The sequence below is a fragment of the Bubalus bubalis genome, chromosome 11 (genome assembly GCF_019923935.1).
Source record: "Bubalus bubalis isolate 160015118507 breed Murrah chromosome 11, NDDB_SH_1, whole genome shotgun sequence".
Lineage (NCBI taxonomy): Eukaryota > Metazoa > Chordata > Mammalia > Artiodactyla > Bovidae > Bubalus > Bubalus bubalis.
Window position 1 is genome coordinate 46,739,581 of NC_059167.1, and position 12,278 is coordinate 46,751,858.

Sequence of the window (12,278 nt, forward strand, 5' to 3'; positions counted from 1 at the left end):
CAAAGAATGCTCAAACTACTGCACAATTGCACTCATCTCACACGCTAGTAAAGTAATGCTCAAAATTCTCCAAGCCAGGCTTCAGCAATACGTGAACTGTGAACTTCCAGATGTTCAAGCTGGTTTTAGAAAAGGCAGAGGAACCAGAGATCAAATTGCCAACATCCGCTGGATCATCAAAAAAGCAAGAGAGTTCCAGAGAAACATCTATTTCTGCTTTATTGACTATGCAAAAGCCTTTGACAGTGTGGATCACAATAAAGTGTGGAAAATTCTTCAAGAGATGGGAATACCAGACCACCTGACCTGCCTCTTGAGAAACCTGTATTCAAGTCAGGAAGCAACAGTTAGAACTGGACATGGAACAACAGACTGGTTCCAAATAGGAAAAGGAGTACATCAAGGCTGTATATTGTCACCCTGCTTATTTAACTTATATGCAGAGTACATCATGAGAAATGCTAGGCTGGAGGAAGCATAAGCTGGAATCAAGATTGCCGGGAGAAATATCAATAACCTCAGATATGCAGATGACACCACCCTTATGGCAGAAAGTGAAGAGAAACTAAAAAGCCTCTTGATGAAAGTGAAAGAGGAGAGTGAAAAAGTTGGCTTAAAGCTCAACATTCAGAAAATGAAGATCATGGCATCTGGTCCCATCACTTCATGGGAAATAGATGGGGAAACAGTGGAAACAGTGTCAGACTTTATTTTGGGGGGCTCCAAAATCACTGCAGATGGTGACTGCAGCCATGAAATAAAAGACGCTTGCTCCTTGGAAGGAAAGTTATGACCAACCTAGATAGCATATTCAAAAGCAGAGATATTGCTTTGCCAACAAAGGTCCGTCTAGTCAAGGCTATGGTTTTTCCAGTGGTCATATATGGATGTGAGAGTTGGACTGTGAAGAAAGGTGAGCACCAAAGAATTGATGCTTTTGAACTGTGGCATTGGAGAAGACTCTTGAGAGTTCCTTGGACTGTAAGGAGGTCCAACCAGTCCATTCTAAAGGAGATCAGTCCTGGGTGTTCTTTGGAAGGACTGATGCTGAAGCTGAAACTCCAATACTTTCGCCACCTTTGCAAAGAGTTGACTCATTGACCCTGATGCTGTGAGGGATTGGGGGCAGGAGGAGAAGGGGACGACAGAAGATGAGATGGCTGGATGGCATCACCGACTTGATGCACGTGGGTTTGGGTGGACTCTGGGAGTTGGTGATAGACAGGGAGGCCTGGCGTGCTACAGTTCATGGGGTCACAAAGAGTTGGACACGACTGAGTGACTGAACAAGTGACCCTTTGTCCTGTAGGGGCAAGATTCAAGGGAAAAGTAAGAGAAGATGCTCTTTCCTCTGGTGTTATGATTAGCCATAGAAAATGTTAAGGAAAGCTCTCATGTGGAAAATCTCACAGTCATACTAATCAATATCTTATTCATGTAACTAAATTTTCACAATATCCTCACAGTGAATTTCCAAAACATAAAGCTGATCCAATTTTCTTCTTGTTTCCTCAGTGATTCTCCTTGTTTCTTCCACCCCTACCAATTTGATTTCCATTCCCACCCCATATTTCTAACCACTAATGTCTCAATATCAGCAACTATTAGCATTTTGAGTGGAATAATATCTTTGTTGTGAAGGGGCTGTTATTACACAATGGAATGTTTACAACACCCTGGCCCCTGCCCACTAGAGGCCAATAGCATCTCCCTTCCTATTGCTCTAACCCCAAGCAGAAGACTTGCTCCTAAGAAGAGCATGAAATAATTATTCCCACTGAAGATGAAGTATAGACTGATCCCCACAAAGAGCACCCTATATTATAACATAACTGCAGTGGCAGTTACTAGCTATGCCCTTGCCCTATGACACTGCAACCTGATAGGCAGCCAGCACCAGGCATTTTCATTCATGTTTAAACTTAGGAACCTACCATACTGCCTAAGTCACAATAGACACCCAGTAAATGCACGGTGAGTAAATTCCAGGAACATATGTCAAAAGATACAGATGCTAGGATTCCAAATCTCTTAAACTTATAGCAACCAACATATTATAAAAACTACTACTTCAGCCAGGAAACCCTACACTTCAACATTAATAAGAGTAGCAAGATAGTGTAAGTCATTTAGGATTGTGAGTTTAAGTTGTAAGAGATAATAAATGCAAGGGCCAATTTCAAAGTCCAGCTACTGTAATAATGCACAGTCCTTCTTTCAGGAATGTTCATAAACATTGAGCTGAGCTGGTCTGCTTGCAGTTCTTGGCAGTCCTATAGTGTAACTGCTCAGTGATGGGAGATGTTAATTAATTACACTATAAAATAGAATTACAATTAATTGTTAATTTAGGTTTTAAAGTGACAAACTTTAAAGGCTAAAAATAGTCTTTGATCTTTAAAAGGCTTCTTAATGAGGGCAGTATACTTTAAGTACATCATTAGTTTAAGTGTGCAAATTGGGTCTAGAGGCTACTAGAGCTAAGCAAATATCTATTCCAATATGTTAAATGTTTATGAGTTGGGACAGGGACAATTAATTGCTAATCAATGGGCCAAATCCTAGGTGAGGTCAGGTTCTGAAATAGGACGACAACAATAGTAAATTGGATTTAGAGCTTTCCAATGTGACCTGTAAAAACACCGGCAAGCAGAGACTAAAAGAATAGCAAAAAGGCCAAACTGACAGAAACACCCAGATAATTAAGATATTACTCATTTAGTTAATAGTAATTTTCAAGGGTGCCATTTGTTTGGATTAATGAGCCATAATTTGTAGAATTATACTTACATGTCTGTAGTTCAGTTACTTAAACATATAATTCAGGATATAAAATAGTAAAACTCAGCATAGCTTAAAGGATGATAACACTTAACTGGTAGCTAGGATTAGCAATATTCATAATATAATTTCCAATATGATCTCGACCCACCATATAATACTTCATTTTTCCAAATTCAGAAGTAAAACCCATGTATTACTTTGGTAAGTACCTTTTTAACAATCATGCAAAACTTCCACTGTCATTGCTGGTATAAGCAGCAAGCTATGTTTATCTTATAAATCTATCTGCCTCAATATTAATTGTTTTCACTAACCTTTAGTTCAGATGAGAGATTCCAGAGACAGAGTTGACCCTCTTGACTCCCCGTCACAATCATTTGCTGGTCATCGGTGACCATGATGGCCGTGATGCTGTGTGGCGGGGCCTTCTTTCCCCAGAGAGCCACAGCCTGCAGGGAGGACCTCATGGTGAAGGAACCCTGGACACACAGAAATGGTAAAAAGTGTGCACAGTTATCATTCATTAATTTTGGAAAATATGTTGTTGTGTTGTTTCACTCAGTCATGTCCGACTCACTTGCAACCCCATGGGCTGTAGTCCATGAAGTTCCTTTATCCATGGGATTTCTGTGGCAAGAATACTGGAATGGGTTAACATTTCCTTCTCCAGAAGACTTCCCAACTCAGGGATCAAGCCCGTGTCACCTTCATTGCACCTGTGTCTCCTGAATTATAGGTGGATTCTTTTACAGCTGAACCATTGGGGAAGTCATCTCACAAATGTGTTTGATAACACAGACTTGAACAATGCGTTCTCTCAGAGCCATGAAGAAGGGTGCTTTCCCATCAAATAGAGAAGTATGTAATCAGACATTGAAATTAGCCTATCCACCCCAGCTCTGACTGTGGGTGACCTGGACTGCTCCAGAGCCCCTCTAGGCCTCTCAAGAAGAATAGAGTTGTCTAGACACTGTAATTTGAAGACAACTTCGCAGACTCTCTCTCCCCAGAAATGTCACCTCATCTAAGTAACAAATATCTAAACTTCACTATTAAAAAGCAAATATTTTCTGTAAGAACACTGTATCCTATTCTTCAAAGCTTCTTGTATGGCTGTTAAAATTGCTGTAATATTCATGTTCCACCTACACAACGTTTAATAGTAATTTTTACTTGAACTATTTCTGTATTTGATATTTTCCTAAATGACAATTTTAATGAAATCACTATCTCCATGTGTTAGTTACAGGGTTAAAGTACAATTATAAAAAAATACCTTTCAAACACAACTTCCCAAACCTATGGAACACAGTAAAAGCAGTTCTAAGAGATAAGTTTATAGCAAGACAAGTCTACTTCAGGAAATAAGAAAAACCTCAATCTAATCTTACACCTCAAGGAACTAGGAAAAGAACAAATAATCCAAAGTTAGTTAAGGAAAGAAATCATACAGATCAGAGCAGAAATAAATGAAACAGAGACTTAAAAACCATAGAAAAGATCAATCAAATTAAGAGCTAGCTCTTTGAAAAGGTAAAATTGATAAGCATATAGTCAGACTCATCAAGAAAAAAGAGGGCCCAGATAAATAAAATCAGAAATGAAAAGGGAGATGTTACCCTGCAGAAATACATAGGATCATAAGAGACCACTGCAAACAGTTATATGACAATAAAAAGGACAACCTAGGATAGGATAAATTCCTAGAAATGAACAATCTCCCCAGACTGAATCTGGAAGAAAAGGACAAAAGGAACAGATTAATAACCAGTAATGAATTTGAATTAGTAATAAAATATCTTCCAACAAACAAAAGTAGAGGACCAAATGGCTTCACAGATGAAGAGGAAGGGAGTAAGAGGCTAAGAAAGTAAGAAGATAATAATTTCCAAGGAAAATAGAGAATCAGAGCAAAGAAAAAGAAAACCCCCAACCTCCCACAACACTCTGCTAGGAGAGCTGCAAAACCTGGCAGTCTTAGGGATCTTAGTGTAAAATTAAGTCGGCCCCCAATCTCCATCACTCCTGATGGCTCCAAGGTATTCCAGCCCAGAACAATCACTGCTTATTATGGGTAAATAAAAGATGATGAGATGTCAAATGCACTCTGCTTAAGAAGTCAGAAGCAGAAAGTAGTAGCAGTTTTAACAAGTTCTAAGGATAGAGTTAAATAGTAAGTTTCATTTATCAGGAAAATTCAATTTTGGGGAATATCTCATTCCCAGAGATACCAGATAAATGTGATACAAGTAAAGATTATAAAGATGGTAATGAGAAGGGCCCACATGGATTTTAACATTCTGCTGCTATAAACACTACTCCTAACTTTGTATTAGTCCTTCTAGTATTACAACTTTTTTTTTTTAAGCATTGATGCTTTTGAACTTTTGTATTGGAGAAGACTCTTGAGAATCCCTTGGACTGCAAGGAGATCAAAGCAGTCAATCCCAAAGGAAATCAGTCCTGAATATTATGCTGAAACTGAAGCTCTGATACATTGGCCACCTGATGAAAAGAGCTGACTCATTAGAAAAGACCTTAATGCTAGGAAAGGTTGAAGGCAGGAGGAGGGGGGATAACAGAGGACAAGACGGTTGGATGGCATCACTGACTCAAATGCTCTAGGAGATGGTGAAAGACAGGGAAGCCTGGCATGCTGCAGTCCATGGGGTCGCAGAGAGTCAGACATGACTGACTGAACAACAACAACAGTATTACAACAAAAATCACCATTCAAAAACCATTTGCATTTGAACTTCATTTTTGGCTTGACTAATGTGTGCTTCTCAGAAGCAAGAAGTAGTAGAAAAGGAGTGCTCGTGGTCACACTGCTCCAGAGGAAACTGGGCATTTTTGTTTACAAGTAGTGTGCACTTGCTTCCTGCCCAAGGACTTGTCTTTCACACTTTGAACTTTACCTAGGACCCTGTAGTCAAGGAAATTTGTCTAGACTGCGTAAGAAGAAATGTAGCAGAAACAAGTTTGGAGAACATCTGCCAGGGAATTAATATATTTGTAATGATTAGCTAAAATTCTAATGAAGATAAATAATTTCTTTGGTGAGTTATTTATATCCCTATTACTCTGGAAAATGATCTTCTCTAACTTGAATCATTGTGACACTCGCTACCCAATAATTGGCCACTTTATATTACCCTGTTTGTTTGTTTGTTTTTAATCTCTCTTAAAATTATCTGCTTTGCATTGATGTCTCCCTAATGAAGTGATACAAATCCCCCAAGGTCCAAGAACCAGTCTTTGCTAAGTGTGGCGCCTGGCCCATAGTAGGTTCTTGACAGATATTTTTTAACTACATTGATTTTGGTGCTTTGATTCTTTATGAAAGATAGGAATCATTTCTTAATCATTATCATATTCCCTACAGGTCTGAAGGGCCTTGATTACAGGAAAACAGTAAATACCAGTTGAATAAATTATTTTCTTTATTTATGAATTCTGTATTCCAAAGGGGAGAGAATTGCTTAAGGGTATGAAATTCAAGTTAGGTTGGAATTAAATGTGAGTCACTTAATCCCTCTGAGCTGCAGTTTTCTCATCTGTAATCTGAGGATAATAATGATACCTAGATCAGGGTACTGTGACGGTGAAATGAGAGCAGGCTTATAATGTAGAGCACAGTGTGGTATTCAGTAAGTTACTATTATTTTTATTTCCTCTAGCTCCTGTACTTCTAGACAATGGTTATCCATATGTTAAATTGTTCCACCATCATACTTGTGTCTTATTCTTATTCCAATAAAATTCCTTTAAAATTCACTAGATTTTAAATCCTTCCAAGGCAGAGACTTCTGTTTGATTTGTCCATTGCTGTATTCTCAGTGTCCAGAAAAGGGTTTAAGACAGGCAGAGTAACTATTCCAGACTAAATGAAGAAGTGAATGGAAGTATACATTAGAGTCTAAAACTCACATCTAGTAAAGCAAAATCTTTACAAATGTAAGCACCTAACAAAATACAAGGCACTTGGAGTTTAGAAAATCAAATAAGTCAAAGCATTTCATGTATTAAAATCCTTAATAAGTCATAAGATTCCTAATACATCCAAATTAGAAAACAAAAACCACAAAGGCTAAAGCCACGAGAAATCAGATCTCAACCATAGTTCATCCTGAACCATCTAGATTGCTAAATGTAGTGAAAACAGACCTCGTATTTATTACCTTTATTTTCAGATTATAAAGGTTACATGTAGTAAAATGAGGATAGTATCACCTACATTGCCTACATCTCAGTATTCTTATGAGGAATAAATCCAGGGCTGCAAATAGAACTATATAGGTATAAATATACACACTATGCTATCATTATGGAGCTTCCCAGGTGGTGCAGTGCTAAAGACTCCACCTGGCAATGCAGGAGGCACAAGAGACTGGGGATTCAATCTCTAGGTCAGGAAGATCCCCTGGAGGAGGAAATGACAATCTGCTCCAGTATTCTTGCCTAGAAAATTCCATGGACCGAGGAGCCTGGCAGGCTACTGTCCATGGGGTCACAAAGACTAGAACTGAGCACTGCTGCTGCTGCTGCTAAGTCGCTTCAGTCGTGTCCGACTCTGTGCGACCCCATAGACGGCAGCCCACCAGGCTCCCCCGTCCCTGGGATTCTCCAGGCAGGAATTCTGGAGTGGGTTGCCATTTCCTCCTCCAATGCAGGAAAGTGAAAAGTGAAAGTGAAGTCGCTTAAGTTGTGCCTGACTCTTAGCGACCCCATGGACTGCAGCCAACCAGGCTCCTCCGTCCATGGGATTTGCCAGGCAAGAGTGCTGGAGTGCAGTGCCATTGCACACATGCTATCATTATACCTTGCATATAATACTCATATTATAAACTCCTATAATCTAGAATTTCAGACAAGAAGTAGTTTTGGGGATCATTAATCAGATAGCACTCACTTATAAGAAAACTAACAATGAGAACTGTGATCTAGATAACTCAGAATCAGTTCTAATTCTGAGATTCCAAGACACTAAGCAAATTGTACAGTGAGAACAAGTAACAGATTAAAAGGTTGCAAATCTCAGAAGTCACTTTTTTTTATACTTTTCCCTCTTTTTCTTTTGTGGCAAAATTATAAAAATAGCCTCAGAAACTTGGTGCCTTGCTATCAAGAGGAGAGAGAGTAAATTTATGTTTCCTGAGACCCTGTACAATTCTCTAGAAATCTCTGATCAAAAATAAGCTTCAAAGGAAAAAAAAAAAAATAGCCCATTGTAGAATCTCAAAGTTAGAGGAAAAGTCTGTGATGTGGAGAAGAAAGTCATGCCCTTGACTGAAGTATACTGTCCTGTTTTAAATAATTATATGTCTAGACAAGTTGTAAAATCTTTGGAAAGGGATTACAAAGCTCTATCACAGCCCTCAATGTATAATTATTGTATCCCAAATTTGAATGACTGAATGGTATTTTGGAATCCCTGAAACAAGACTGTGGATAGATGTTTACAGGCCCTTGAATGCTCTCTAAATGTGGTTTAATTAAAAACAGTTTAAAATAGACACTTCCACTGGCTGGGATTTTAAAAAAAACAAACATTTATACAGACTGGGATAAAATTACAGATTATATTATAAAGGTTTAAATAAATTTCCCTCATTTGGATCTAGTCATGGTAAAGAGAACGTTTTAGATTATGATAGTGTATTTTGTTACTTATATGAGGAATACAATTAATACTTTATTATATTAGTATAGCTATCAAAATTATCATATAAACACACACATACATATAAATTTTACACTTAGATGACTTTCAGATAATTTCCACACAAATTTTTGACTGCAGCCTACCAAAATACCACAATCATGTCTCAGAATGAGATAATTGGCCTTCAAGAAGCTCACAGACCACAGATAGAAAACTCTTGTAAATGAATTACTCAAGCAAGGGAATTTCAGAAAAACATCTATTTCTGCTTTATTGACTATGCCAAAGCCTTTGACTGTGTGGATCACAATAAACTGTGGGAAATTCTGAAAGAGATGGGAATACCAGACTACCTGACCTGCCTCTTGAGAAACCTGTATCCAGGTCAGGAAGCAACAGTTAGAACTGGACATGGAACAACAGACTGGTTCCAAATAGGAAAAGGAATATATCAAGGCTATATACTGTCACCCTGTTTATTTAACTTCTATGCAGAGTACATCATGAGAAATGCTGGACTGGAAAAAACACAAGCTGGAATCAAGATTGCCTGGAGAAATATCAATAACCTCAGATATGCAGATGACACCACCCTTATGGCAGAAAGTGAAGAGGAACTCAAAAGCCTCTTGATGAAAGTGAAAGTGGAGAGTGAAAAAGTTGGCTTAAAGCTCAACATTCAGAAAAGGAAGATCATGGCATCTGGTCCCATCACTTCATGGGAAATAGATGGAGAAACAGTGGAAACAGTGTCAGACTTTATTTTTCTGGGCTCCAAAATCACTGCAGATGGTGACTGCAGCCATGAAATTAAAAGGCGCTTACTCCTTGGAAGGAAAGTTATGACCAACCTAGATAGCATATTGAAAAGCAGAGACATTACTTTGCCAACAAAGGTCCATCTAGTCAGGGCTATGGTTTTTCCTGTGGTCATGTATGGATGTGAGAGTTGGACTGTGAAGAAGGCTGAGTGCCGAAGAATTGATGCTTTTGAACTGTGGTGTTGGAGAAGACTCTTGAGAGTCCCTTGGACTGCAAGGAGATCCAACCAGTCCATTCTGAAGGAGATCAGCCCTGGGATTTCTTTGGAAGGAATGATGCTAAAGCTGAAACTCCAGTACTTTGGCCACCTCATGCGAAGAGTTGACTCATTGGAAAAGATCCTGATGCTGGGAGGGATTGGGGGCAGAAGGACAAGGGGACGACAGAGGATGAGATGGCTGGATGGCATCACTGACTCAATGGACATGAGTCTGAGTGAACTCCGGGAGTTGGTGATGGACAGGGAGGCCTGGTGTGCTGCGATTCATGGGGTCGCAAAGAGTCGGACACGACTGAGCGACTGATCTGATCTGATCTGATATAGTAATATATATATTATATATATATATGTATGTATATATCTGTTCAGTTCCATCACTCAGTTGTGTCTGAGTCTTTGCGACTCCATGGACTGCAGCATTCCACACTTCCCTGTCCATCACCAACTCCTGGACCTTGCTCAGAATCATGTCTATAAAGTCAGTGATGCCATCCAACCATCTCATCCTCTGTCATCCCCTTCTCCTCCTGCCTTCAGTCTTTCCCAATATCAGGGTCCTTTCTAATGAGTCAGTTCTTCACATCAGGTGGCCAGAGTATTGGAGCTTCAGCTTCAGCATCAGTCCTTCCAATGAATATTCAGGACTGATTTCCTTTAGTATTGACTGCTTTAATCTCCTTGCAGTCCAAGGGACTCTCAAGAGTCTTCCAACACCACAGTTCAAAAGCATCCATTCTTCAGCACTCACCTTTATTTATGGTCCAACTCTATCATCCATACATGACTACTGGAAAAACCATAGTTTTGACTAGATAGACCTGTGTTGCAAAGTAATGTCTCTGCTTTTTACTATGTTGTCTAGGTTGGTCATTGCTTTTCTTCCAAGAAGCAAGCATCTTTTAATTTCATCTGCAGTGATTTTGGAGCCCAAGAGAATAAAGTCTCTCACTGATTCCATTGTTTCCCCCATGTATTCGCGATGAAGTGATGTGACCGGATGCCATGATCTTCACTTTTTGATTGTTCAGTTTTAAGCCAGCTTTTTCACTTTCATCAAGAGGTCTTTAGTTCCTCTTCACTTTCTGTCCTAAGGGTGGTGTCATCTGCATATCTGAAGTTATTGATATTTCTCCCTGCAATCTTGATTCCAGCTTGTGTTTCATCCAGTCCAGCATTTTGCATGATGTACTCTGCATTATAGGTTAAGTAAGCAGGGTGTCAAAATACAGCCTTGACGTACCTCTTTTCCTATTTAGAACCAGTCTGTTGTTCCATGTCCAGTTTTAACTGTTGCTTCTTGACCTGCATACAAATTTCTCAGGAAGGAGGTCAGGTGATCTGATATTCCCATCTCTTGAAAAATTTCATGGTTTGTTGTGATCCACACAGTCAAAGGCCTTGGCATCGTCAATAAAGCAGAAGTAGATGTTTTTCTGGATCTCTCTTGCTTTGTTTATGGTCCAACGGATGTTGGCATTTGATCTCTGTTTTCTCTGCCTTTTCTAAATCCAGCTTGAACATCTAGAAATTCTCGGTTCATGTACTGTTGAAGCCTTACTTGGAGAATTTTGAGTATTACTTTACTAGCATGTGAGATGAGTGTAATTGTGCAGTAGTCTGAACATTCTTTATACATATATATATGATTTTCCTTGGTGGCTCAGACAGCAAAGAATCTGTCTGCATTGCAGGAGACCCAGGTTCAGTCCCTGGGTGGGGAACATGCCCTGGAGAAAGGAATGGTAACCCACTCCAGTATTCTTACCTGGAGAATTCTATGGACAGAGGAGCCAGGCAGGCTACAGTCCATGGGGTCGCAAAGAATTGGACATGACTGAGACTAACATTTTTGCTTTCTTTTATATATCCCACCAAGTTTCCCAGAGTGGCTTTACTACTAGGTAATATCATATCATATCATATCAACAATGCTCTGGACATGTGTTGCTGCTGCTGCTGCTAAGTCACATCAGTCGTGTCCAACTCTGTGCAACCCCACAGATGGCAGCCCACCAGGCTCCTTTGTCCCTGGGATTCTCCAGGCAAGAATACCATGTGTTAAAAAAAAAAAAAAAAAAAGAATACCATGTGTTAGTGCTATGTAAATAAGAGTGAGCTATAACCTACAAAGAACAGCTGGTATTTCATCAGCTTTCCCGTCCTTTTGATTTTTATCCCTTTCTACAATAATAGTATCTAAAAATGCCTTTCATATACATACATATTATTTTATTATTTTTAATAATATAATGAAAAATAATTTTAAGGAAAAAATTAGTTTAGATCTAGTAATTATTAAAGTATTATAAAGCTGGCTTTGATACAATTTGATTATACATATATACAAACTCAATTTATACCTAAGAATGAAAAACATAGTATTAAATTTAGACATTATTTCAATATTATGCATTTAAATATATACTGAAATTTAGGTACATATCAAACAAGACGAAAATTGCATTTGTGACATACTACTTGGATTTTTAACCTTTTATTGGTCTCCCCTGGTGGCTCAGACGGTAAAGAATCTGCCTGCAATTCAAGAGACCCTGGTTTGATCCCTGGGTCAGGAAGTTCCCCTGGAGAAGGGAATGACAACCCATTCCAGTAGTTTTGCCTGGGAAATCCCATGGACAGAGGACCCTTGTGGGCTATAGTCCATGGGGTTGCAAAGAGTCAGATAAAACTAAACAACTAACACTTTCTTCCTGTGGTTAATAAAATCAAATGTTCATTTTTTTAAGATAATTTCCACATTTTGTTTTTCTAAATAAGAGAGGTTTC

The 12,278-nt window shown here is 38.9% G+C and overlaps 1 protein-coding gene across 1 annotated transcript in view; it reads right to left on the bottom strand.

Moving 5' to 3' along the window:
- Window positions 1–12,278, bottom strand: part of WDR72 (WD repeat domain 72) — a 227,192-nt gene that overhangs the window by 195,343 nt on the left and 19,571 nt on the right. The window contains exon 2 of the mRNA XM_025295622.2: window positions 3,099–3,263. Within this exon, the coding sequence (XP_025151407.2) occupies window positions 3,099–3,251 (153 nt within the window). The 5' untranslated portion in view covers window positions 3,252–3,263. The remainder of the gene's footprint in view (window positions 1–3,098; window positions 3,264–12,278) is intronic.